Source organism: Geotrypetes seraphini, chromosome 16 (genome assembly GCF_902459505.1).
Source record: "Geotrypetes seraphini chromosome 16, aGeoSer1.1, whole genome shotgun sequence".
NCBI classification, from domain to species: Eukaryota; Metazoa; Chordata; class Amphibia; order Gymnophiona; family Dermophiidae; genus Geotrypetes; species Geotrypetes seraphini.
The window spans coordinates 46340414-46367624 of NC_047099.1; the positions used below are offsets into that span (position 1 = coordinate 46340414).

The window sequence follows — 27211 nt, forward strand, 5'->3', positions numbered from 1 at the left end:
TCCTCCTCCTCGTCCCTGGCTTCATTCATTCCGTAGAGCAGCGCTTCTCCCCCTCCCCCTCCCTCAGGCCCAGGAGACAAGAGGACGCTCGACGGCGCGCGACCAACGACCACCTCGGCCTTCTCCTCACCGCGGGAAGAGCCTCGCGCCCGAGCAGGCGGAAGTGAGGTCACGGGGGGGGGGACCGGAAGTAGCGTGAGAGCAGGAAACCTGGACCCGGCTCCTACTTCTAGAGCTGCCCCCACCCCCGTCACATAAGAGAAGAGCTAAAGCCAGGACTGGAGCCCCCTGTCAGGTGAATCTGGACAAAAGAAAACACTACAAGAGCCTCACCCCCCCCCCCCAGGGCTTAACACAGACTTTACCCTTCACCCCCCCCCCCAGGGCTTAACACAGACTTTACCCTTCACCCCCCCCCCCAGGGCTTAACACAGACTTTACCCTTCCCCCCCCCCCCCAGGGCTTAACACAGACTTTACCCTTCACCCCCCAGGGCTTAACACAGACTTTACCCTTCACCCCCCCCCCCCAGGGCTTAACACAGACTTTACCCTTCACCCCCCCCCCCCCCCAGGGCTTAACACAGACTTTACCCTTCACCCCCCCCCCCCCAGGGCTTAACACAGACTTTACCCTTCACCCCCCAGGGCTTAACACAGACTTTACCCTTCACCCCCCCCCCCCCAGGGCTTAACACAGACTTTACCCTTCACCCCCCCCCCCCAGGGCTTAACACAGACTTTACCCTTCACCCCCCCCCCCCCTCCAATCAAACTCGCCAGGCTTCACTCCTCTGTCTTCTGAGCCTACAAGTTCCTTTTTTCTCCAATTCAGTTTTTATTTTTGCTTTCACACCTTTCCCAACTGGTTTCTCTATATATCTGGTATACTTCCTAGTTTGCTGTCTTTGAGGAAGACAGACAGTGGGCTGAGATGGGTGCTGGTATACACTAGCAATTCACTTTTCAAGACTTGCTTATATGTGAAAATAGGTATTTATGTGATGAAAAGGGTGTTATGAAAACTATGCAGCTCCCTGCATTTGTCTTGTACAATGGTGCTGATAAGTTTTTCCAGCCTTTTTGTGAGGGAATTCCTGGTATCTGGTAGAGGTTGTAATGTTGTGCATTTTACTTGCAAAGCTGTGTTTTAACGAAGAAGGGCTGGTGTGGATGCACCATCACTTTTCTGTGTTTCTTTGCAGAATAGCAGAGGCAGGTTTCTAAGGGAAGGTCCACTCATGCTTTGTTCTTTGAGAACTTTGCCCTCAAGATTGCACTTCGATGTGAATGATACCAGAACTCCCCATTTGAACCTGTCTCTTTGCACTGTTGGCCCAGAGCTATGAGGTATGGTGGTCACTTTGCCTACCACCTCCTGCTGCTGCTCCCCACCATCATCTTAGACAGTGGTAAGTGCTGCACTGGGATGGTAATTAGTTGGGGGGAACATGGCACACAGACTCTCTATAGGAAAAGAAGCATTCTGATGAGAGTTCACATCATTGGACCTATAGTTTGAGTAAGGTTTTTTGCCCTCCCTACTAATAGTGTCCCTTTTCCCTTTAATTGCTAAACCACCTTGGCAACTATAAACAATAAACTGCAGTGATCTACAATTTCTGCTAGACCATGAGAAACTAGGAGGCTCAGAGTAGAGAATGACACGGGGACAAATTTGTCCCTGTCCCTGCAGTAACTCAAGTTCCCCATCATTGTCGCCTTCCCTGTACCTGCCTCATTCCTATAAGCCTTAACCACACAAGTCTTGAACATTTATGATTTTAAATTGTTTTGAGACTTGTGCAGATGAGGACGGAGCTTGCAGGAATGGGGCTGGGGCAGGAAAAGAACTTGCCGGGATGGGACATTTGTCCCCGTGTCATTCTCTAATTCAGGGTAAGGAACTAGAGAACTCCAGTTTATATCCTGCTGCACCTCTTTATGAGACCTGTTTCTATGCTTTATCCTGTTTCATCTGTACTTACCCTGGATTCTCAGACTCTGCTGTGTTTCACTGCACATTTTCAGCTATGTTTATCCTCACAGAATCAAATAGATTAATCTCACAAAATCACATGTTTAGCATCAAATTCTGTAGTGTTTATCCTCTGAATCACTTGTGTTTAGCTCCATAGGATTGTCTGTACTTAATATCACGGGTCCAGCTGTGCTTATCTTCACTGAATTGGTTGAGCTAGACCTCTCAAATTTAGCCTTACTGAACTTCACATAGGATGCTAGAATTAGCTAGGTTTATTTATTTGCAAAAACTGATTTATATTTTTTTTTCCCGGCTGAATCGGCTAGCCTTCAATTTGGAGTCAGCTGAGATTACTCCACACAGAATCCTCATACCTTCCACCACTTCTATTTCTAGAAAGGGCTATTGCCTGCTTTAGAACTAACTGTAGGGGGCAGCAGAGCCCACCATGAAGTGGGAGGGGATGGATTCTTTCTGCAAGGCTCACTAGCACTGGGATCTAACCCGCTCATCCAGAATGACACACCGATCTACTAGAAAACATATTAGCAAGGTAAGAGCCTAATCTCTTTATATAACTTGTGCTCTGCTTCAGGTACTCTCATTGTTGCCTCAGGATTGCAGTGTTTTTTCAAGGGAAGATGTGGAGACATGAATTGTACTTGGAACTCAGGGAGGGAGCTTGTAATGGATGGCACTTACACTCTTAATTTTCGTAGTGTGAAATAGTGAGTATGGATCAGCCAGATCCTCCCCCTTCATCTGCTCTTTCTCTGATTTAATGCAGCCCTTTAACCCGTCCATGCCTCTGTTTTGCAGCACCTCTGCTGGGCAGGGGGGCGTAGTCCCTTTTCTACAAGGGCAGCAGTGGGTGCTGGTCCCGAGAAGAAACCTGACTTGCTCTGATCGGTATGAGGTGTGGGTGGAAGGCCCTGCCAGTGACAGCAGCGTGACATTAGGGCATGGGATGTTTTCCATGGAGAAGATAGGTATAAGAGGGAGGCTCATTCTTATACTTCATCTCCCACCCATTTTTCTGGTTCTCTGGATCTGATGAAGCTGATGTTCCTGATGCAGACTTTATTATTTCAACAAGATAATCCACAACTTCAAGCAATGAAGAAGACCCAACGTGGTCCATGCTTTGACCAAATATTTTTCTTCAGAGCTCCTATGAATTTGAATGTATGTGAAAGTGTGAAGTAAATATACTTTAATTTTGGGTGAGTGGATTTAAAAGTGATTCTTCTTGGTGAACTTCTAATATGGTGCAGATGTGATTCATAACTTATGTGCAAGTGTGGTGCTTGTGACCAAAATAGGTGTTGGTGAGTGATGAAAGGACATCAGTGTAAGTACCAGTGAATGAGAAACGGTATCTTTGAGTGATGATGCGACATCAATCAATATTAGGAAATAAAGTGCACTAGTTGAGAGCTTCAAATGGCAAGTGATATGTGACAGATGAATTCAATTAGAACTGTGATATATAAAAATCTATTAAAAATTTTATATAAAAATACATATAAAAGGAGCCATATTTATACTATACCCAAAAAAAGGGGGTACAATATATGAAAGGATTTAGTAAGTAAAAGAGGTACTGGTATCGTAATCGTAGCGAACTCGTATATAATATGTGGTTCAGAAATGCTTGCACATATCTTATGAATCGCATCTGCACCATATTAGAAATTCATCAAGAAGAATCACTTTTAAATCCATTCACCCAAAATTAAAGTATATTTACTTTTGCATTTACACATACATTTAAATTCATAGGAGCCCTGAAGAAGACTATTTGGTCAAAATACAGACCGTGTTGGGTCCTCTTCATTGCTTGAAGTTGTGGATTATCTTGTTGAAATAATAAAGTCTCTCTGCCTCAAGAACATCAGCTTCCACAGCATCTTTTGTTTTGGACTTTTGTCTTTCTGTGGATTCATTGGTTGTCTGTGATAGCATCTCTGTGTTTCAGAAAAAACAGACCCACCTGTGCTGGTTGTGGAAATCTCTGAGGTTTCCTCAGAAGTGATAGTGACCTGGAAGACTGGTCATGAATCTGAGGACCATCTGCATTCACACTTTCAGCTCCGCTACAGGGAATGTGGGACCCAGAATTGGACCTGGGTGAGAGACTTACACACACCCACACACGGAGCTGAGGCTTCTCCCCCTAACCTGCTCACTTCAGTCTAACCTGGTTTGTCTGGTAGGTAAATGAGGAGGACATTGAACCAGGCTCTTATGAGTTTTCACACCTAGAGGCATTCACAGAGTATGAGGTGCAGATACGGCATGTCTTGCAAAAAAGAAATGAACTAAAAAGTGACTGGAGCCAGCCCGTTGTGTTCTGGAGCCCTGCAGCTGGTGAGGGTTTTGGGGTTTTTTTTTGCATGAAAAGATGGAGTGAATGGGAAAGTATCTGCTGCTGCTCCTGCTACTTCTGCTGTCTCTTCTTTCTTACAGCTCCTGTTGGCCTGGTGGACTTCTGGTGGTACCTGGACAAAGGATTTTCTAGCCTAACAGTTCTTTGGAAGGTAAGGAGAAATTGTGGTGCTTTTGGTCAACTCTAGGGCTCCAGCGAGATGAGATGAGTTGAGTGGGGTTGACAAGGGTCTAGTACACACTGGTTATAATCCACTTAAGCCAGTGAGGGAGAGTAGATGACCTGTTTCACCCTTTTCAGAAAGGAGATGAGCGTTTGGTTAGCAAGGGTATAAATGACTTCTGGGAAGAGTTATAAAACAAGAAATGTGAGCAGAAAAACATTTTCTATAATGGAGCTTTGGTTGGTGTCATCCAGCGGAGCCTGGAGTGACAAAAAAAAAAAAAGAAAATGGCCTATGAGGTTTCTGGAGTTTCCAGATCTTTTCAGCACAATCGTCCATGGTATGCAGGGTGTCCTCATACAGAACTACTCCAGTTCTTTAGGATGATGGAAGCAAGTATTGTGAGGACATCATCCTGTCCTTGGAGAACAGCTGCTATAGGTAAGCAGCTGCATGTTGTGAAAGATCAGCAGGAGAGGAATCCCAAGCTACAGCTCGCCTGGACCAAAAAATGGGGAAAAACAGAGGAAATCATACAGCCAACGAGCAATAGCTTGATTTTTGCTGACCAAAGGCCCTTGTTTTTATGACAGGCAACTTGGAAAAGAGGGATACAGGGTCCTGGGGTTGTTGGATTGGATTGTACATCTCAAGACAGACTGTTCAAATGATAATTCTTTCCGGGGGAAGGGTAAAGGAAACTGAAGGACGTGTAATATCTCTGCCCAAATAGTTACTGCATCAGCTTTGATGGATGATAGTGCCCCATCTGCCCACAAAAAAAGGAAAGGGGAAGCCTGGTGTGCATCAGGGGGACTGATAAGGGATTGGGACGAAAACATGTTTTTGTCTCCCTGTTTCTGCAGGAACTGGAACCCAAAGCAGCCAAGAGCCATAACGTAACCTACGTTGTGTCCTATCAGGAAAGAGGAGCGCATGGGAGCAGTATAAGTAGCATCATGGTATCCTGCTGTAACATCATCCTCCCCATCAGTGTGCAGTATATCTGTGTGTCGGCAGCCAATAGCATGGGCAGGTCCCAAATGGCCAACCTCAGCCTAGAGCATTCCGGTAATGTCTGCCTCTCGCTCATACATGCATGCATTCCCCTGCAGCCTAACCTCTACTAAGGCTTCCTAGCACCCTGACTGCTGCTAATGCTCCCTATACCAGAACCATGCTGGACCAGCTCAGAACTCTGAAGTAATGTTACAAATACGTCATGATATATAAAATGAAAAGGGCTCCCCAGCTATCCAAGAGTAAACTTAGTCTATTGTAAGGAGGAGGAGGAGGAGAAATGCTAAAAGAATATAAGAGCTACCATACTGGAACAGACCAAACTCCCATTTTCAAAGGTGGCCAGCCCAGGTCCCACAAGAGTAAAACAGATTTTAAGCTGCTTATCCCAGGAATAAGCAGAGGAGTACTCTGTCTGACTGGTCTTTTTCTGGGTTATGATAGATTTCCCACCACCTGAAGGGATTAAAGCTAAGGGGAGTCATGTTGATCTCCATGTTTTCTGGAAGCCCTGCAGGAGGATTCCGCAGGAGTATGTTGTGCAGTGGAGTGAAGCGGCCAACAGGAGTGCAGCCACGATACGCTGGAAACGCGTGGTCCCGACCAATCACGATGTCATACTGACTGGTGAGCAGAATTCTCTAAGACAAAGTAAATCTCCTTTGATCCTGACAATCCTCCCTTAAAAAACAAATGCTTTAACATTGCATTCTTGAGGGATATGTCCTTTTTATTTTCTTTCCTGTTATTGACTTAGTTTCCAAAAGGGCCCATCCTGACCTAGTGATTCCACCAAGAAGGCCTTCATGAAAAGTCATGGAACCAAATAGCCTGGGATCTTTCATGTTGCTTTCTTTTTACAGATGGCTTCCAGCCTCAGGTTCCTTATCTTGTTTCCGTATATGGGCTCTATCTTCACGGATACGCAGGACCAGCGTCTGCTGTGGGTTATGTTAAAGAAGGAGGTGAACAGCTTATTTTTACAGCAGTGTTCCAGTAAAGGGAGTCGGTGGGGGGGGGGGTATTTACGACAAGGGAATAGTGGTGGGTGAGTGCTGGCTAGCTAGTTTGGCTTTTAAGAGGGGATAGTATTGGGTGGCTTGTTCTCTAGATAATGGTTTTTTTTTTTTTTGGGGGGGGGGGTGTTCCCAGAAGCTCTCCTCAAATGTGAGACTCCTCTTATGTTTTGCTGCCATCCTGAAGCTTTACACTCCCACATGCACCGTGAGGATTATGTGTAAAGGTCTGCTTAAGAATCTCATATTTTCACATAGCAGATTAAAGGAATACAGGGACTCTGCTTTTATGACTGCAGGCCCAAAACTGTAGAACACCAGATTCAGTCTCAACTTACATTTAATAGACAATGAAAAACATTTTTTCAGCAAGCTTTTTCTTAAAGCCAACATTGATCTGTTTGATATTTTTTCTATTTTGTTTTAAAATATGAGATATTTGTATTAGTTTTTAACTCCATTGCATATGTATTTTTGAAAGCCACCTAGGTTATTGGAGAATTTTTAAAATAAGTAAATAAAGGTGTCGCTTGTTTCTGACTGATTCTCAGAGCCATCTGTGGGACCAAACATCACAGTTCAAAGTGTCTCTCCAAACCAAGTGTTGGTGCTCTGGGATGATATTCCATTACTTCAGCAGAGGGGTGTTATCACCCACTACACCATCTACACAAGGAGCAAAGAATCTCAGGTTCTGAGATCAGAGAATGGTGAATATCTAATCTCCCCCTCCTTGCTGGCTGTCGCCAATGAGGCCCTCTAATTGTACATCCTTGAAGCCTTCTTTAATGTGCTGCAGCTATGCTCTTGACAAATAGAGGCTTTTCGCAGAAAGAATGGTGGATGTGTGGCGCTTCCTTGCAGAAGCTACATCTAACAGACTTCAGGAAAGCATAGAACAAGCATAGATGATTTTTAGTTAGTAAAAGTGAAGAAAGAGAGAGTGAAGCATATATCTGCTTGAATCATTCAACAAGTGCTTAGCTTTTCACAATTGCAACATAAGTTTGGCTTAAACAAAACACAATATTTTAAATGGTTTCAATTGAAGCAGGCTATTCAGGTAGGGTTCCCTGAATGGAAAGGTCTTAATACTCAATATAGTTTGCAGGTCCTTTGCTTTCAGGCGGATTTTTTGGGTCACCAAGCCGCAAAATGGTATAAATTATTAAAACTGGCCTTAGGGATATTTGGAGTATTGAGATTGGACAGACAATTTCTGCATCTCAATGGCCACGATTTTGGTCTTGGAGATTAAGGTCTACAAGGTCAGCATCTATGAGTCAAACGTGGTTATTTTTGTTACATAGAGTTTATTGGACCCCTACACGTTTACAAAAGTTGGATAACACTCGATCCAATAGATGCTGGCATTGTAGATTAGAAGTGGGGACTTTAGATCATTTAATTTTCTTCTGTCCATGTGTAAATGCCTTTTGGAAACTAATTTGGCCCCAAATTAATAAATTATTAGAAAATCATGTAGGACTCTCTTATGACACTATATTATTTGGTACAGCAATGAGAGTTCAGAGTCAGATTTCTGCAAATAATAACAAGTTATTATTAATATTGACAGGGGTCGCCATGCAACAAATTATTCAAAATTGGAAAGATTATACTAAGTTAAATTATACATTTTGGTGGAATTCAGTGTGCCACATATATAAGATGGAAAAGATGATAGCGTTACAACAAGGGAATTTTCATAATTTAAAAAAAAATATGGGGACCATTGACTATTTACTCTAATGATCAGATATCTTAAGCACATGGGTAGTTTATATTTGGGTTGGGATGGGGAATATGTATCATATGGAAATGGGAATATTGATAAAGAGGGGGGTATTTATTTTGTCTTATAAGAATATTTGATTGTAAGTACAAGTGATTTGTGAAAATTGTTTTATTATTTATAATTCACTTGATGTAAGAATAAAAAATGAATAAAGATTTACAAAAAAAAATAAAAAATTCAACAAGTGTTGAGGCTGCCAGAATGAATGGCGAAATGGCAGATGTGGTGTTAAGGTATGGATTAATATCTGTTGTTAGCAGAAGCAAAAGCATCAATGGAGCTAGGTCAGTCTGGCAGGCTCTTTGCTTCTTGTGTCAAGTTTTTTTTTAAATAATTCTTTATTCATTTTCAAATTGAACAACAAGTGCACAAAATAATATATTATACAAATTATTCCACGATAGCACATTAATATCTACCACATAAAAATCTAGTGATACAATAACCCCCCCTACCACCCATCCTTCATCACATTTTCAATAGAAATATACACATATTATACATCATATTATAACATATTATGTAAAATTATTCCCAACTCCCTTCCCCCTTTAGTGTGCTAAAAAAGAAAAGGAAAAGAGAAGAATTGATGACTATTCACCACAATATTTTGCCAATGGCCCCCATATATTTATAAAATTAGTATAGGCTTCTTGTGTCAAGTTATCCATAAAGGCCACAAGGGCACGGACGGCTGAACAGTCAAGAGCTTCTCTGGTGTGAGGAGCGACAGGAGCTCAGCTTGCAAACTAACTGGGCAATTTGTGTATTGAACTGGATAAGGAGAGGGATTCTTCAGCAGTTATGGATGGAAATCAGCAGACTGAATGAATGAGTTGGATCTTTTTCTGACATTATACGAAGGTTCTTCAAAATGTTGCGGGAAATGGTTGGGGGTTGGAGAAATGGTAAGAGGGCATGTCGTAGAATGTCATGTGACTAGTCAGGCAAGCCGACTCACCTTGCAGGTAGTGATGTAATTTACTTTTGAGATATTTAATAAATAGTGTTTAAAAAAATAAAAGTGCTAAAACTTTTTGAAGATCCCTCGTATGTTAGTTACAGTATTACTGTTTTTCTACAGTCTCTGTGGGAAGAAACTCCAGCCTCCTAAATGTCCATCCATCCACCAGCTACCAGCTCTGGATGTCCGCATCCACGTCTGAAGGAGAGGGAAGGAAGAGCTACATGGAGTTCACTAGTCAGGGTGAGAAGACATTGATGATTTTTTCAGGGTTAAAATGAGAAGCACCAGCAGATCACCCACTGTTTACTCTGTCTCTTCACCACAGTTCCTTGAGATGTTCAGGAAGGGGATGTTGCTGTCTCTGGCCCCTGGCTCATGAAGTGGGGTGGTGTTAGGGTATATCGTGTCTGGTGGCCATCATATTCTCTTTCCACACCTGCTTTCTCTCCCTGCCTAGATGCTGTTCTACTGCCAGTGATATTGGTCCCTTTAACTCTCATCTTTGTCATTCTCTGCATCCTGGTGTTACTTTTCCACCAGCGGTAAGGAGTCCTTAGTATTGGCTGCAATATCCTATTTGTTGTAATTAAACAAGGAGTGAAGATCACTCCTCCTGTTCTAATAGTTAGAGCAGGAGGCTTGAGAACCAGGGAATCTAGAGTTCTAGTGTAGTTCCTTGTGACCTTCGACAAGTCACTTAACCCTCCATTGCCTCAGCTACAAACTTAGATTGTAAGCTGTCTAAGGACAGGGAAATACCTGTATGTAGCTCACCTTTAGCTACTACTGAGAAATATAAATAAAAGGCATAGTGTAATTAAACTGGAATTCATTGCTAGAGAATTTGGTAAATATAATTAACTTAGCAGGGTTTGAAAAATGTTTGGATAGTTTCCTTAAAAAAAGTCCATAAGCCATGACTAAGATGGACTTGGGAAAATACACTGCTTATTTATAGGATACACAGCATCAAATCTGTTTTACTCTTTTGGGTTCTTGCCAGGTACTTGTGACCTGGATTGGCCACTGTTAGAAACAGGATACTGGGCTTGATGGACCTTTGGTCTGTCTCAGTATGGCAACTCTTATTACTCTGACTGTCCCATATCGCCTGTGCTTAGACCTAGTGGCCCCTGGGAGCAGAAGGGGAGGGGGGAGCCTGGCAAAGAGCCAAAACAGCCTGATGTGTTCCAGCTTTCTGGGTTTAGAGATTTACTGCATTGCTTCACTTGTCCCTTTTCAGGATTTGGGACGTTGGCCGTTGGATTCTTCCCGAATGGTGTTGGCAGAATATCCCAGATCCAATGCATAGCAAGATAACCATCCAGTCCCAGTATAAGGTACTAATCTTCCTGAGCAGGGTGATGTAGAAATCAGCCCTCCTGCATGTTGATTCCTTCCCTGCCCTCATACTTCATGATCTGATAAGACAAGTATATCAACTCTCTTTCTGCTAATTCTTCTGGGTTTTTGTTTTTTTTTGTAATTTCTGAATGCTGTTCTCTCATACTTCCTTAGTAAACCACATTGTTTTCTTCCTCTTAACCTGCTTTACACAGAAAGCACACTTACAAAAGCATCTTAGCATGGGTCCTGACGATAATCTGAACTTGTTTGTCTTTTCTTTTAATGATACATGTAATACAGAGAGCTTTGTCCTTTTGCAGGATGTAGATGGATCCCAAACTGCCTTTCTGCAGCGCCTCTACCTGGGTGTGGACACCCCAGATCCACCCCTGATTTTTGTGGAGGATATCTCTGAACCTGCAACTTCTCTTTCTGGTGGTGTACATGGCAATCAGAGAGGTGAGGGGTGTGAAGGATCTCAGGCTGTCCTATGCCAGACCAAGCTCACTCCCAGTAGCACTGGACCTCAGGATGCTTCTAATGTGCCCGAGTCTTGGCCTTTGCCACCCCTTATCATTTCAGGATATGAGAAGCATTTTATGCCCTCAGCAGAGGACCTGGAGCAGTGCAGCTAAAGAACTGGACAGGCAGGCTGCTTAACTCCCCACTGCATCCTTTTTCACTCAGAGATATATTCAACTGCAGGGAAGGTACAGTTAGATTGTGCCTTATAGGACATTAACTGTTCTGCTGTTGTGGTTGCTTTGCTTAAGAGTAGATGGAGGTGAGATAACTTTGGAAGGACTCAACTGGCTAATACTGTAAAGAGAACTAAGCTCCTTTGGGCTAAAGCTGGAGTAGCATGGAGAGGGTACAGAGGGCACATCTGGCCTGGTATTAAAACTTATTAAGCACAAAAGCAGTCAGCTATTCCGGGATTGGGAGAAGAGGGGGTTGGGTTGTTGGTTTGGGGTTTTTTTTAACAGCATTCAATGACTTTCGGCCACTGCCCTTTTTTTTCATTTCCCTATGAAATATACAGCTCCCAGACAATGTAACAGTATAAAGATGCATATATTTTTTCATAAATGTTTACCATACATCGGTGTGTTTGTATCCTCACTACCATGGAAGGATTAAGACAGATTACTTCCTATTTTGGTCTCTTCCTCCTTGCTTGTCTTCCTCTACTCTGCTAGAATTCCCTCACCGTCTCTTCATGGCCTTTTACAGGTTGCTAAACAGTGTTTCTTCAAGTATTAAAGTCTTAGGTGAATGGTCAGCTTTAGCGCAACCCCCCTTACCCCGCAGTGCAATCATCCTGCATGTTCTTCCCACAAGTAGATGCACTTTGGAGCTGCTTTAAGCATTTCACTGTCTTTCCTTACCAGCATCGGCTCCTAGGCTGAGGCGCTACATCAAGCGTGAGATGGGTCCCATTCCCCATCTGTGGTGCAGACATCACAGACAGTGGCAGGCTGGTTTTCCTTAAATTAGTGAAAGAGTTAAAACCCTTTTATTTGAATTTGAACTGTGTGGGTTATGGTAGAGGATCTGTTCAGTTCAGGGGCCTGTTTCATGTGGGCTTGAGAGGGGCTGCGATGGATGCCTGTGATGTTACAACCAGTGCTCCTGCCTTAAGTGCTTCCAGCAGAATTTAACAAGTTACAATAGCAGAGGTAGTGGGCTACTCAGAGCCTACATTCTCAACATCTTCCTGCTGCAAACTCCTGGCAGCACAGCTGCTCTGGTTTCCAGCAGAAAACAATGAAAGGGGGAGGGAGAATACTTTCTGGTTGTGAAGGAGAAGAGAGGTGTCGTCCTGTCTGGTAAAGGTGGGGGACTCTTCATATCAGGTGAAGGTGGGAGAGAAGAATTATTCCTGGCTGTGTCGGGAGGGGAGGAGGAGAATTCTTCCTAGGGGAAGGGGAAACTCTGTTTGTGGAGGGGGGAGAAGAACTCTTCTTGTCTGTGGGGGATGGGGGGGTTAGCGCCCAAGAAAAAGATTGGTAGACAATATGATGAAACCTTCCACCCAATGTGCGGTGGCGACCAAAAAAGCAAACAAGATGCTAGGGATGGTTAACAAGACTAAGAATGTAATAATGCCCCTGTATCGCTCCATGGTGTGACCTCATCTGGAGTATTAACATAGAAACATAGAAGATGACGGCAGATAAGGGCTATAGCCCATCAGGTCTGCCCACTCTACTGACCCACCCCCAAGTCTACTATCCTAGGGATCCCACTCCTGGTGACAGGTTCCCTTGGCTTAACCCTCTAAGGGATCCCACATGGGCATCCCATTTGCTCTTAAATTCTTGCACGCTGTTTGCCTCGATCACCTGCACCGGGAGCTCGTTCCAAGGATCAAACACTCTCTCGGTGAAGAAATATTTCCTGGTGTCGCCATGAAATTTCCCGCCCCTGAGTTTGAGCGGATGCCCTCTTGTGGCTGAGGGTCCTATGAGAAAGAGAATCTCTTCTTCCATCTCGATAAGGCCGGTAATATACTTAAACGTCTCGATCATGTTTCTTCTCTCCCTACGTTCCTCGAGTGAGTACAGCCGCAAATATTATGTTCAGTTCTGGTCTCCTTACCTCAAGAAAGATATAGTAGCATTAGAAAAGGTTCAAAGAAGAGCAACCAAGATGGTAAAGGGGATGGAACTCCTCTCATATGAGGAAAGACTAAAAAGGTTAGGGCTCTTCAGCTTGGAAAAGAGATGGCTGAGAGGAGATATGATTGAAGTCTACAAAATCCTGAGTGGAGTAAAATGGGTACAAGTGGATCGATTTTTCACTCTGTCAGGGGACATTCGATGAAGCTATAGGGAAATACTTTTAAAACCAATAGGAAGAAATATTTTTTCACTTAGTAAATAGTTAAGCTCTGGAATGTGTTGCCAGAGGTTGTGGTAAGAGTGGATAGCATAGCTGGTTTTAAGAAAGGTTTGGACAATTTCCTGGAGGAAAAGTCTATAGTCTGTTATTGAGACACATGGGGAAAGCCACTGCTTGCCCTGGATCGGTAGCATGGAATGTTGCTACTCTTTGGGTTTTCACCACATACTAGTGACCTGGATTGGCTACTGGGCTAGATGAACCATTGGTCTGACCCAGTAAGGCTACTCTTTGTTCTTATGTCTGCTGAGAGAGGGGGAGAGCTGTCTATGCAGCTTCTCTTAGTAGATGAAAATTAGCAACAGGTTCCTCCTCAGCTAATGAAATTATTCATGTGGTAGAACTGACTTTCGCATCTGGCACCCTTACTGCAGGGATGTGGTCCTTATTGGATCCTTGCCCATGAAGAGCAGCATGGAAGATTGTGCAGTGCACACCAGCAGATGGATGTAAGGTGGGGGGAGGGGAGAGCCACAGTGCTGTCACATGATTGAGCAGCAGTGACATGTCTTCCGCTTGGGGACTGTTCCATCTCCATCTGTAATTCTCCTGTCCTGACCTGCCAGGGCTGTAGTTGTAGAGGTTGTGGTATAGGATTCAGTCCCTGTGCTTGACTGCTTGAGGGGAGCCAGGCTGGGCAGCTGGCTGTCCCTGAGCTGCTCTGCTTTTGGCACAACTGCTACTTGTAACAAGGGCTGCTGCTCTGGATCGAGCCCCACTGTGCTTTCTTCAGCAACAGGAAAAGCTGGGTCAAGGTCCTCTTTGGAATTTGCAGTCAATATTCTTTCTGGGAATGATGGGAGCTGAAGGGTTAATATCTGCTCTTTTTCTATGGGGATTTCCTGCTGGGTAGATAGTATCCTCCCTTTGTCTTTGGGCAGTGTATCCTCTGGGAGGAATGGAGCCTGGTTTATATGAGTTACTCTCTGCTCTTTGCCTTTGGGCAGTGTGTCCTCTGGGAGTGATGGAGCCTGGTTTAGATGGGTTACTCTCTGCTCTTTGCCTTTGGGCAGTGTGTCCTCTGGGAGTGATGGAGCCTGGTTTAGATGGGTTACTCTCTGCTCTTTGCCTTTGGGCAGTGTATCCTCTGGGAGTGATGGAGCCTGGTTTATATGAGTTACTCTCTGCTCTTTGCCTTTGGACAGTGTGTCCTCTGGGAGTGATGGGATCTGGTTTAGATGGGTTACTCTCTGCTCTTTGCCTTTGGGCAGTGTGTCCTCTGGGAGTGATGGAGCCTGGTTTAGATGGGTTACTCTCTGCTCTTTGCCTTTGGGCAGTGTGTCCTCTGGGAGTGATGGAGCCTGGTTTAGATGGGTTACTCTCTGCTCTTTGCCTTTGGGCAGTGTATCCTCTGGGAGTGATGGAGCCTGGTTTATATGAGTTACTCTCTGCTCTTTGCCTTTGGGCAGTGTGTCCTCTGAGAGTGATGGAGCCTGGTTTAGATGGGTTACTCTCTGCTCTTTGCCTTTGGGCAGTGTATCCTCTGGGAGTGATGGAGCCTGGTTTATATGAGTTACTCTCTGCTCTTTGCCTTTGGGCAGTGTGTCCTCTGAGAGTGATGGAGCCTGGTTTAGATGGGTTACTCTCTGCTCTTTGCCGTTGGGCAGTGTGTCCTCTGGGAGTGATGGAGCCTGGTTTAGATGGGTTACTCTCTGCTCTTGGCCTTTGGACAGTGTGTCCTCTGGGAGTGATGGGATCTGGTTTAGATAAGTAACTCCTTGCTCTTGGTATGTAGGCAGTATATCCTCTGGGAGTGATGGGACCTGGTTTAGATGGGTTACTCTCTTCTCTTGGCCTTTGGACAGTGTGTCCTCTGGGAGTGATGGGATCTGGTTTAGATGGGTTACTCTCTGCTCTTTGCCTTTGGGCATTGTGTCCTCTGGGAGTGATGGAGCCTGGTTTAGATGGGTTACTCTCTGCTCTTTGCCTTTGGGCAGTGTGTCCTCTGGGAGTGATGGAGCCTGGTTTAGATGGGTTACTCTCTGCTCTTTGCCTTTGGGCAGTGTGTCCTCTGGGAGTGATGGAGCCTGGTTTATATGAGTTACTCTCTGCTCTTTGCCTTTGGGCAGTGTGTCCTCTGGGAGTGATGGAGCCTGGTTTAGATGGGTTACTCTCTGCTCTTGGCCTTTGGACAGTGTGTCCTCTGGGAGTGATGGGATCTGGTTTAGATAAGTAACTCCTTGCTCTTGGTATGTGGGCAGTATATCCTCTGGGAGTGATGGGATCTGGTTTAGATGGGTTACTGTCTTCTCTTGGCCTTTGGACAGTGTGTCCTCTGGGAGTGATGGGATCTGGTTTAGATGGGTTACTCTCTGCTCTTTGCCTTTGGGCAGTGTGTCCTCTGGGAGTGATGGAGCCTGGTTTAGATGGGTTACTCTCTGCTCTTTGCCTTTGGGCAGTGTGTCCTCTGGGAGTGATGGAGCCTGGTTTAGATGGGTTACTCTCTGCTCTTTGCCTTTGGGCAGTGTGTCCTCTGGGAATGATGGAGCCTGGTTTATATGAGTTACTCTCTGCTCTTTGCCTTTGGGCAGTGTGTCCTCTGGGAATGATGGAGCCTGGTTTATATGAGTTACTCTCTGCTCTTTGCCTTTGGGCAGTGTGTCCTCTGGGAGTGATGGAGCCTGGTTTAGATGGGTTACTCTCTGCTCTTTGCCTTTAGGCAGTGTGTCCTCTGGAAGTGATGGAGCCTGGTTTAGATGGGTTACTCTCTGCTCTTTGCCTTTAGGCAGTGTGTCCTCTGGTAGTGATGGAGCCTGGTTTAGATAAGTAACTCCCTGCTCTTGGTGTGTGGGCAGTGTGTCCTCTGGGAGTGATGGGATCTGGTTTAGATGGGTTACTCTCTGCTCTTGGCCTTTGGACAGTGTGTCCTCTGGGAGTGATGGGACCTGGTTTAGATAAGTAACTCCCTGCTCTTGGTGTGTGGGCAGTATATCCTCTGGAAGTGATGGGATCTGATTTAGATGGGTTACTCTCTGCTCTTGGCCTTTGGGCAGTGTGTCCTCTGGGAGTGATGGTATCTGGTTTAGATGGGTTACTCTCTGCTCTTGGCCTTTGGGCTGTGTGTCCTCTGGGAGTGATGGGACCTGGTTTACTCTTTGCTGTTGGCTTTTGGGCGTGTCCTCTGGGAGTGATGGGAGCTGGAGGGTTAATATCATCTCTTTTGCTACAGGAATTTCCTGCTGGGCTGAGGATATCTGCTCTTGGTCTGTGGTTTGTTCAGGGATGGAAATGTTCTCCTTATAAATGGCTAATACCTTCTCCGGATGTTCGAACAGCTGCCCTTTGAGTGTTGCTTTTGGCCCTGAGAGCAATGGTTTCTCCTTTTGGGTCCCAGATATCTTCCCTTGGGATACAGATTGAGCCCCCTCTTGCTGTCTTGCTGCTTTAAGTTGCACCAAATGATAAAGTGAAGCTTGTGCAGCTAGATGAGTTTCTTTGGCAGAAGATGATTTTGAATTTAGGTTTCCAGTAATCTCAGCAGGCACGGGGGTTGCCGTGATACCTGGTATATGTCCATTTGAGGATTCCACCTGAATGTCTGCTCCATCCTCTATCACCAGAACATGCTCAGCATGTGTCACTCCATTCAGCCCTTTCCCTGGAGGCAGTATTGCAGCTAGGGTGCTGCCTGGTACCTTTGTGCGTCTAGGTGGAGGCTGCGGAGGGTAATCATGTTTTATTTCATCTTCTTGCAAGGGTAGCTGAAGGGTTTCTGAGTATGACTCTATTGGTTCATGATCTGAGTTAGAACCAGTTTGGGTGACAGCAGAACTATTTGGCAGGTCTGTTTCCTTTGTAGCTCCCACATGTTCATAATGTCCTATTGACTCTGTAGGGGGCAGGTTGCTGACAGTCTCAGAGCTGAATGCACAGTTCATGGTCACCTTTCCAATTGAAGAACTCTTGGGAGATTCAGTCTGTTGTATGCCTTTCTTAGTCAGGATCAGGGCACAGGTCCTTATGTCATCTGTGGTGCTTTGGTCCACCACAGAAGGACCTAGAAAATAAGAGCACATCTTAATACTCACCTTTCTCCATGAACTCCTATTCCAGGATCAGTACTGGATGCTGCAAGTGTTTAAGACACACTCTAGGGGATCAGTACTGGATGTGTGGGGGTACAGTGTTTTCTTATTCATGCACTCCATGATTAAAACTACGGGGAGGAGAGGGGAATGTTTTATATACACATTGCAGGGTGTAACATTGATTGTGGGGGTGTTTCTGATGTATACATACTGCAGGGTTAGTGTTGTATGAATAACTGGATGTTGTGCACACACTGGGGTTAGCATTGGATGTAAAAGCAGAAAGGGGGTCTTTTCCAGTTTCTCTCACCTGCTAGCTGTGGGCTTCCGTTCTCTTGTACATCTTCCCGCTCCATTATTTGGGGTGGGTCCTTCTTTGTGACTGCAAATAAAGCAAGAGAGAGACTGACCTGTTTGCTCTGCCCAAATTTAAGAAGAACTGCTGCCAATATCAGGACAGGGAGATCCTGGCACAGTCTCAGAACATTTTACAGAGCTGTTGCAACTCACTTGGCACAGCTGTGAATAGCAGAATTCGGTACTGTATTACCTCCACTTGGACTCCTGGAGTAGGGGTCCTCCCTTGCCTCTATAAGAAGCAATAGCTGCACTGGTAGTCTTTAGTGAGCAGACCAAGCCTGATATCCAAGTCTTTAAAAACCAAATACGGTGATAAAAGAGGTGTGGCAGACTTTTGCAATATCACTACGCAAGATTAGGTTCTTTACCTCTGCTAATCTTCTCTCTTGTAAATCCACAATTTATTCTTGGACAAATGGGTTGTGAATCTGTTCTCACCAGACAGGCTTATAGGGAGAAATAAATATTCAGAATCTTCAGCATCTCCCCTCTTATCTCAGCACTGCCTCCCGGAGAATCAGTTTAGCAAAAAAGCAGACAGCAATATCTGGAAGGAAAAGAACAAAAGGAGGGGAATGGGGAAACTCACTTAGTCTATTCTGCTCTGAACATGAACATTAAATGATTATGAACAATTGTAAACAGGCAAAAACAACAGTAGAACCCGAACAAAACAGTGCTAATAGGAGACACAGCTGGCATCTAAGAAAGGGAGCGCTAGGACTAAAAACCCCAAGGAAAATGCAAAATACATTCAGATGGTAATCTTTAAAGGGCTGGTCAGGAAGGACAGCAATTCAGCTTACCAGTACTTGTCAAGGCACATGATCGGTAAATCAGCAGGTTCGAGGGCTTGGCTACAGCTCGCCACATCATTCCAGTAAAACCTGGTGAAGGCATGCAAAGAGAACCAGGTAGCTGCCCTACAGATCTCCTCCAAAGAGATTGCCAATGACTCTGCCTAAGAAGAGGAAACACTTCTGGTTGAATGAGCCCACTGTAACAGAGGCAGATGAAAGGCCATTTAAATCCATTTGGAGATGGTCGCTATGGAGGACTCACCAGGATGAACAGATGGTCGGAGACCCGGAACTCATTTGTGACCTCTAGGTACCGCAACAGAGTTCTGTACACATCCAAAGACTGCAGAACCCCCTGCTCTCTCAAACTGAAGTTGGGAGTCTAACCTCTTGGTTAATGTGAAATGCTGAAACTACCTTAGGTAGGAAGGATGAAACCCATTGCAAGGAGACACCAGAGTCCTTAATCCGCAGCAATGGATCCTGGCAAGACAGAGCCTGAATTTCAGAAACCCTGCAGGCCGAAGTATTGGCTACCAGGAAAACCATCTTGATGGTCAGATCCATAAGGGAAGAGCGCTCCATCGGCTCATAAGACGGACAAGCCAGAGATCAGAAGGCCATATTAAGATTCAACGTCAGACAAAGCGTCCGAAGTGGAGGCTGTAGCCAGAGTGCACCTCTTAGAAAACAGACAACATCCAGATGAGAAGTTAAGAAGCCCCTCAGAGGCTTCAATCCGAGACAGGAGAGACCAGCCAGATGGACCCTAAGGGAAGCCACTGCCAGCCCTTTCCTCAACCCATCCTGAAGAAACTCCAGAATGCTGAGAATGGACAGAACCAAAGGATCCTCCCGTCTCTGCACGCATTAGGCAGGGCTTTGGTCTCTGAATCATGGCTGCACTTCATGGGGACCGCTTTTGACTTTTTCCAAGTGCTTCCAGGTGTGCTGGGCTATAGGACTGCCATCTGAGGTTGAGGGAACATGGGCCAATTAAATTTTGTCCCTCCTCTCATGCCGCAGCACACATGGAACACGGTCACTCACTGGACAACTATCCACCATTTTTAGGGTCATGAATCTGAAGAATCCTGCCCTGGGGAGTCCATCTGAGTAGTTATCTTTCAAAAAGATGCTTGGGAGGTTAACAAATAATCTTAAATTAAAATCAGGAAAAAAATCCAAGATGGCCCCAGTGCAATTTTCAAAACAAAACCGCCTGGGAAAAACACCTGAACCCCCACAACATGGCGATTTCAGGATTATAGGGGAGGGGAGAGTAGGGCTCACTCCTAAACTACCCAAAACCCACTTTTGGAGACCCACCCAAAAATCTCTGACACAGCTTATCAGTTCATTACTTACTGTGCCACATGATGCTGAAAGACTGCAGGAAAAGTAGCTGGAACAGCCCACAGGGAGATCCTCCGCCTCAACAAGTCTGTGTACTGACTGCTCCCTACCCCCCGGGCTGAAACCAATGGCCAAAGTCCACCATCGGACCAGTGCCAAAGTGAATATGCAGAGGGACGCAATCGGCTCTGATCCCAGTTGCACCTCCACAGAGCCATACAGCCTGCGCCCACCCACTAGCGGACGAACCTGGGATGAGCTAGCTCCCAAGGGACAAATTCCTGAGCCCCTGAACAAAGGAGCAGGCTGTCCAGGTGGGGCGTACTGTCAGGCAGTTGACCCCCTTCTGGAAGCAGACTTCTCAAAAGTCTGTGATCTCCCATAGCCCAAGACCTCCCACGCAGGGAACGCTGAAGCACTGTGGCAAACATCGCAAAAAAAGCAAAAAAAATAAATACGAGCAGAAGAGACATGTTTATAGGTTAAAACTGATTCTCTGGGAGGCAGTGCTGAGATAAAAGAAGAGGTGCTGAAGACTCTGAATATTTATGTCTCCTTATAAGCCTGCCTGGTGAGAATAGGTTCACAACCCGCTTGTCCAGAAATAGAGTGGGATTGTACAAGAATAGGGGTTTATTTTACATCTATAAAAAATGAATAAAATATACCTGTCATCAGTCATACATGAAGTTCCCCCTGATATATAAGATTTCTTGAAATATGGACCACAGTAGGGAGACAAGCACTTTCTTTTGACCAGATGTTTTGATTGATAAGTACTGGTGAAAAGTTTAAATGGTGGTTGGCTGAGGAAGGACCTAGTGAAGCTTAAGGCATGGTCTGAAATTTGGCAGCTAAGATGTAATGCTAAGAAATGCAAGGTCATGCATTTGGGATGCATAAACCTGAGGGCACGGTACAGTTTAGGGAGTTAAGAACTTTTGTGCACGAAAGAGCAGCAGGACTTGGGTGTGATTGTATGTGATGATCTTAAGATGGCCAAAAGGTTGAAAAGGTGATAGTGAAAGCTAAAAGGATGCTAGGATGCATAGGGAGAGGTAGGGCCAGTAGGAAAAAGGAGGTATTAATGTTCCTGTATAAGAATCTGGTGAGACCTCATTTAGTCTATTGTGTACAGTTCTGAGGACTGCACCTTCAACAAGATATAAACATGATGGAGTTGGTTCAGAGAAGGCTATTAAAATGTTTGGTGGTCTGTGTCATAAAGCATGCAGGGACAGACTTAAGATCTCAATATTTATATGCTGGAAGAAAGATGGGAGAGGGGATATGATAGAGACGTTTAAATACCTTTTTCAAATTAAGGAAAACTTCAGCATGAGAGTATAGGATGAAGTTAAGAGGTGATGGCTTCAGGAGTAAACTAAGGAAAGAGTGATAGATGCGTGGAATAGTCTCCCAGTAGAAAGGTGGTGGAGACAAAGACTATGGCCTCCTTTCATTAAACTGCGCTAGCAACTCTACGAGCGTCAGGAGCAGCACGGGGCATTCAGCACGGCTCTCGCAGTTTAATAAAGGGGGTATATGTCTGAATTTAAGAAAGTGTGGGACAGGCATGTGGGATCTCTTGGGGATAGGAGGAGAGAATGGATGCTGCAGATGGGCAGACTGATCTATGGGATTGAAAATTCTGAAAAATTGGAGGAAGTTATTTTTGAAAGTTTATTAAGGACATATTTTGATTTTTGCTGATGTTTTGTTGATCAAGTGAGGTTCTTGTGGGTATAAAATAAACCACTCTATTAGTTATTGTAAAAGACTGATGGACATCTCTTTTTTTCCTTATTTATGACACAGTTTATATATCACACTATGGGCTCCTTTTACAAAGGTGTGCTTAACAGGAGGCGGTAGCGGCTAGTGCGTGCGGCATTTTAGTGCGCGCTATTCCGCGCGTTAGGGCCCTAATGCACCTTTGTAAAAGGAGCCCTATCAGATTCAGGATGGTTTATAATAACATAAATTCCATAAAAATCCTAAATTAAACATAGCTTAAATTCCCCCACCCCTCCCTTTTTACAAAGCCATGTGGCAAATTCCCCGAAAACCTTTAAATCCCTAAAGGTTTTAGGGCAGTTACCGGAGCGGCAACTGCTAGCATGGCTTTGTAAAGTAGCAGTAAACTCTTGTGGATATCTGTGTATTTTTCTCCTTGTTTTTTTAAATGTAATTGTTTGTTATCAGCTTTGGGCCTTTGTTTTTGTTTTATTAACCCAGCAAAGCCTTGGCAGATGTGGGGGGGGGGGGTTTCTGGCAGTTAATCAGTTATTCAGGAGCCCCTCGGCACAATGTGACTTTTATGATGCTTCACAGCAAAGTTCTGCACGTACCTGGTAGAAAATCTGTCTTGCTGTCCTGAAAGAGATGAGAAATCCAGTCTATTAATCATCATCGCCAGAAAGAAAACTTTGAAAGCTACGAGGGATGGGGCATCTGCATAAGGGAACCGCTTTGCTGTGGATCCTAAACTGAAATGGAGAAGCTAAATATTGCCATTGTGTACATCCCTTCATCAGCCCTGGGTTGGGAATATGTCTGGTCTATGTCTTGGCTGTATAATGGAAGATTAGGTTTATACCTTCGATAATCTTTCGATTAGTCCCTGGAGAATTCAATCCCAAAGTGCTATCCGGGTGTTGCAGAAATCCACCCCCTTAGGCTGAGAGTCAACAAACAACCTTAGTTCAGTCCCAAAGCCAAATCCAGGACAAGGGGGTACAAGGGAAAATCCCCATCAACACAAGTAAATCATGAATTGGCTTGCTCTGCAAAATATTAACAAGTGAGAAAAGGGCATAAAGGCAACTCAGAATAAACATTGAGGAACAATGCAGTACATAAGAATTGCCGCTGCTGGGTCAGACCAGTGGTCCATCGTGCCCAGCAGTCTGCTCACACGGCGGCCCTTAGGTCAAAGACCAGTGTCCTGAGACTAGCCCTACCTGCGTACGTTCTGGTTCAGCAGGAACTTGTCTAACTTTGTCTTGAATCCCTGGAGGGTGTTTTCCCCTATGACAGAGTTTTCCACCACTCTGGGTGAAGAAGAACTTCCTTACGTTCATACGGAATCTATCCCCTTTTAACTTCAGAGAGTGCCCTGTCTTTATCTACTAAGTCTATTCCCTTCAGTATCTTGAATGTTTCGATCATGTCCCCTCTCAATCTCCTCTTTTCAAGGGAGAAGAGGCCCAGTTTCTCTAATCTCTCACTGTACGGCAACTCCTCCAGCCCCTTAACCATTTTAGTCGCTCTTCTCTGGTCCCTTTCGAGTAATACTATGTCCTTATTCGTGGCCAGTGCTGGATGCAGTATTCCAGGTGGGGGCGTACCATGGCCCGGAACAGCGGCATGATAACCTTCATATGATGCACGGGGAAGGGCCAAAGGCCCTGATTGGTTTAGACACCTAGGGCCCCCTCCCCCAGCGTGCTATGGCACGAGGTACGCAGTCGCTGATCCAGCGCCCATCCAGTGCAATCAATGTCCACATTCATTAGATTAGGGGCTGGGGAGTCTATCCCAATCACTTTGAATCAAATTGATGGGTTTTTGAGGCAGAAATCAAAGTTAGGAAAAAAAAATTGTTTTTAAAATCCAAGATGGCTGCCATCATGAATTCACACCAAAAACGGCAAAAATAAAATCCGAAAATAAAAAAATAGTGATTTGGGGAGGTGGGGGACCTGAACCCTACCCACAGAAACTGAAAAACGAAGTTTAAATCAATCCAAAAGCCACTCACTGTCTTTGTAGTGCCTTTGTCTGGCAGCGTTTTTAAAGCAGCTGAATGGAGAAAAAGGACTTTCTGCCTTAGAAACAGCTGCAAAAAGCACAGGAATTAAGATCTTCAGACTGCCAGCTGGCCAGACCAACTAAAACCTCTACCCCCATAGATCCTCTGCCACTTGGTCGGGGGCGGGAAAGGCAGCCTGCGCCTTGAAACCTAGGTGGGTTTCTGTTCTGTGCTAGAAATCTGTGACAGAGTCACTGGCCAGCAGACTTCCACAGGGCACTTGAAGAGGGTGGCACACAGCAGGCTGGGTCCACAGATCCACCAGAGTTTCTCTGTGAAGCTGCAGTCCGGCTTCGCAGGACTGTGTCCTTTTCTCTGACAGGGGACCACGGGGGTGGGTTCTCAAGGCACTGAAGCCACTAAAAAACTAACTTTAAATGAAAAATTAAGAAACAGAAGCAGAGCAACAGCAAAAGACATCTGCTCGGACTGCTTGCAGAAATTGAAACTAAGGTTGTTTGCTGACTCTCAGCCTAAGGGGGTGGAGCTTTTGTTCAGAAAAGATGTGGATTTCTGCAACACCCAGACTGCGGGTTGGGATTGAACACCTATCATATGAAATCTGGAAGGGACGTAACAGAATGTCTTGTATGTCTATAACTTATCCAGAATCCAATCTATAATTGGCTAACTCTCCTAATCCCTCAGGGAGAATGTTTGAACTTAGAAAAATGTAAAATTATTACAAAAATTATTTAAATAATGGACATCAGTATGAGCCCTTAGCATACAAACGAGGGATTATGGGCTTGGGGAGTAACTCATAGGTGACCAGCATAAGAACATAAGAACATAAGCAATGCCTCCGCTGGGTCAGACCTGAGGTCCATCGTGCCCAGCAGCCCACTCATGCGGTGGCCCAACAGGTCCAGGACCTGTGTAGTAATCCTCTATCTATACCCTTCTATCCCCTTTTTCAGCAGGAAATTGTCCAATCCTTTCTTAAACCCCGGTACCGTACTCTGTCCTATTACATCTTCTGGAAGCGCATTCCAGGTGTCCACCACACGTTGGGTAAAGAAGAACTTCCTAGCATTTGTTTTGAATCTGTCCCCTTTCAATTTTTCTGAATGCCCTCTTGTACTTTTATTATTTGAAAGTTTGAAGAATCTGTCCCTCTCTACTCTCTCTATGCCCTTGATGATCTTGTAAGTCTCTATCATATCCCCTCTAAGTCTCCTCTTCTCCAGGGAAAAGAGACCCAGTTTCTCCAATCTCTCAGGGTATGAAAGGTTTTCCATCCCTTTAATTAGACGTGTCGCTCTCCTCTGAACTCTCTCGAGTAACGCCATGTCCTTCTTAAGGTACGGCGACCAATATTGGACGCAGTACTCCAAATGTGGACGCACCATCGCCCGATACAACGGCAGGATGACTTCTTTCGTCCTGGTTGTAATACCCTTCTTGATTATACAACATTTAGTCCTATTTAATGTAATCAATCTAATCAAAATCCCATCTAAATCAAGATCAAACATTCACACCAGGGGAAAAAAAGGGAAAATAAAAAATATATATATGAAATAAATAAACTCCTAAGAATCATCACAATGTCAAAAATAGTTAAAGTGTAAAGTGCATTGATCATTACCTCTGTGGCATTTAGTGGAGATCCTTGGGTTTCCAGGCAGTTCATTTGTGTTTGGAGGCTGTGAAACAAGTTTAAAATATAGAAAGGAGTTATTAGCTATCAAAAGAAAACTATGGGACTGGGGCAAAGCCTCAGTTTTGCACCCACCCCACTACCCAACAATTAACCTTTGAAGGTGAAAAGTAGGCTGTGGTAGAGGAGAGGGATTTTGAATTTAGTTCACACTTTTTTCCAGCACTAGCTCAGATAGAGTTACTTTCAGGTGCAGCAGGTATTTCCCTGTCTGTGTTGCATGTTGGAATAGCAAATATGCCAAGTGCAATTTGGCCTGGCTGAACCCCACCCTGAAGATGTGGAGATGGAAGCCAGTCACTCGTATCACAAGTGTAAAAGATGCTGCTCACCTGGCCAAGGTGTCCTCCAGTTCCTGGATCTGGCACTGAATCTGCCTCAGCAGTGATGTAGATTCAGAAGATTCCTCAGAGGGTAGTGCTACCCCCTCCATCAGCCACCTGTCCCTGAGAGACTTCCTCTGCAAAGGAACAAAGGAGGGGTGAGGTGAGGAGCTGCAAAATCAGGCAGACAGTCCCATCACCAGGGTCATAAAACTGAACAATAGCACAAAAATGAGTTATGGACATTAATTCCTAGTTCACGCTATACATGTCAGCCCACCCCTTGTAATCCCAGTACACTGTCCCCCCATTACACATACACTCTCTCCCGCATGGTATGAATACAGCATTTCTCCACACTTCTCTCTGCTCACACACCCATGTGCCACACTTCTAGGTTTCAGAAATTTGCCACTTTGACTCAATGTTACCTTCATCTGTTGCAGCTTCAGCTTCTTCTCTTCCAGTTCCCTCTTCTTCCTCTCAATTTGCTCGAGCACTTTACGCTTTTCCTAGTGAGATTCAAACACAGATAGTATCGCAAAATAGAAGGCAGAGAAGAGATGGTGGCTCTCAACAAAGGCAGGACAAAACGGAACGGAGAAGTCTGAATTATCTGTGCACCTCACCTGCCCACACCCTCTGGACCCTCAACCTATCCCACAACCATCTCACTCCCTGTGCTCTGGGCTGGACCTCACCAGTGGAAACCTGCACCCTTGTCAAAGATACCTGAGCTCCTGCACTGGCTGTTGCCTGCACCACACGACTGCAGAGGATCAGAAATAAAGCAGAGCATTTAAATTAAAAAAAAAAACCTATTAACTGACCGCTTACACTGCTTGTTGCATCCAAGTTCTCTACTTTTTGGTGACAGCAGCCCATCTTTTTTGAATTTATTCTGAATCTAAGACATCTCAATCCTGTCAAACCTGACCCCTACATACCTATAGCATAATATCCCAGTCCTGTGGAATTACATACTATGATGTCACATTCCTATAAAAGCTGTCTTCAGCCTCCTTATGACACACATGCTTTACAATTTCAGATTCTTGTGAGACCTAACTCATTATAATCTCACACTTTACGATAGGAAGAGAACTGATGCCACAGGATATGTTTCAGGAGTCCTGAAAGACTGCTCTGAGGTGCATTAGTTTGATGTGCGAGAGTTGGTTGAACTGGTGTAGGTGGAGAGTGGCACAGATGCCGGGAGGATACAAATTTGGGAGGAAATATTTACCACTTCTCTCTTCTGGGAGAGGGTAGCAGGCAGG

The 27211-nt window shown here is 44.8% G+C and overlaps 2 protein-coding genes across 9 annotated transcripts in view; one reads left to right on the forward strand and one right to left on the reverse strand.

Annotated features, from left to right (window-relative positions):
- The first annotated feature begins 165 nt into the window (after nt 1–165).
- IL27RA (interleukin 27 receptor subunit alpha) lies at nt 166–12594 on the forward strand. Of its 5 annotated transcripts, none has more exons than XM_033923964.1 (15): nt 169–295; nt 1205–1411; nt 2579–2711; nt 2803–2972; nt 3962–4113; nt 4200–4353; nt 4453–4523; nt 5402–5606; nt 6000–6182; nt 6419–6520; nt 7123–7281; nt 9454–9576; nt 9794–9878; nt 10580–10676; nt 11004–12594. In XM_033923964.1, exons 2-15 carry the CDS (start codon nt 1345–1347, stop codon nt 11316–11318), a joined length of 2016 nt encoding a protein of 671 aa, XP_033779855.1. In that variant the 5' UTR covers nt 169–295; nt 1205–1344; the 3' UTR covers nt 11319–12594. The 5 variants fall into 5 exon arrangements, with proteins under 5 accessions (XP_033779858.1, XP_033779855.1, XP_033779857.1 ...); XM_033923966.1 differs by having other exon boundaries at nt 1210–1411; XM_033923965.1 differs by lacking the exon at nt 169–295 and adding an exon at nt 715–992.
- A 1097-nt stretch (nt 12595–13691) lies between these two features.
- Nucleotides 13692–27211, reverse strand: part of PALM3 (paralemmin 3) — an 81451-nt gene continuing 67931 nt past the window's right edge. For all 4 annotated transcript variants that reach the window (XM_033923942.1, XM_033923943.1, XM_033923945.1 and 1 more), the window contains 6 exons: nt 26363–26443; nt 25941–26068; nt 25537–25594; nt 22483–22507; nt 17926–17997; nt 13692–17584 (listed from right to left, as the gene is read on the reverse strand). In XM_033923942.1, coding sequence (XP_033779833.1) covers nt 14070–17584; nt 17926–17997; nt 22483–22507; nt 25537–25594; nt 25941–26068; nt 26363–26443 — 3879 coding nt within the window. In that variant the 3' untranslated portion in view covers nt 13692–14069. The remainder of the gene's footprint in view (nt 17585–17925; nt 17998–22482; nt 22508–25536; nt 25595–25940; nt 26069–26362; nt 26444–27211) is intronic.

Excerpts from the sequence above, each read along its gene's own strand:
- IL27RA (XM_033923964.1), top strand. The coding sequence starts at position 1,345 with ATGAGGTATGGTGGTCACTTTGCCTACCACCTCCTGCTGCTGCTCCCC. Across the intron at positions 4,114-4,199 it reads GGACCCAGAATTGGACCTGG|GTAAATGAGGAGGACATTGA; the intron begins GTGAGAGACTTA and ends TTTGTCTGGTAG. Across the intron at positions 5,607-5,999 it reads CCTCAGCCTAGAGCATTCCG|ATTTCCCACCACCTGAAGGG; the intron begins GTAATGTCTGCC and ends GGGTTATGATAG.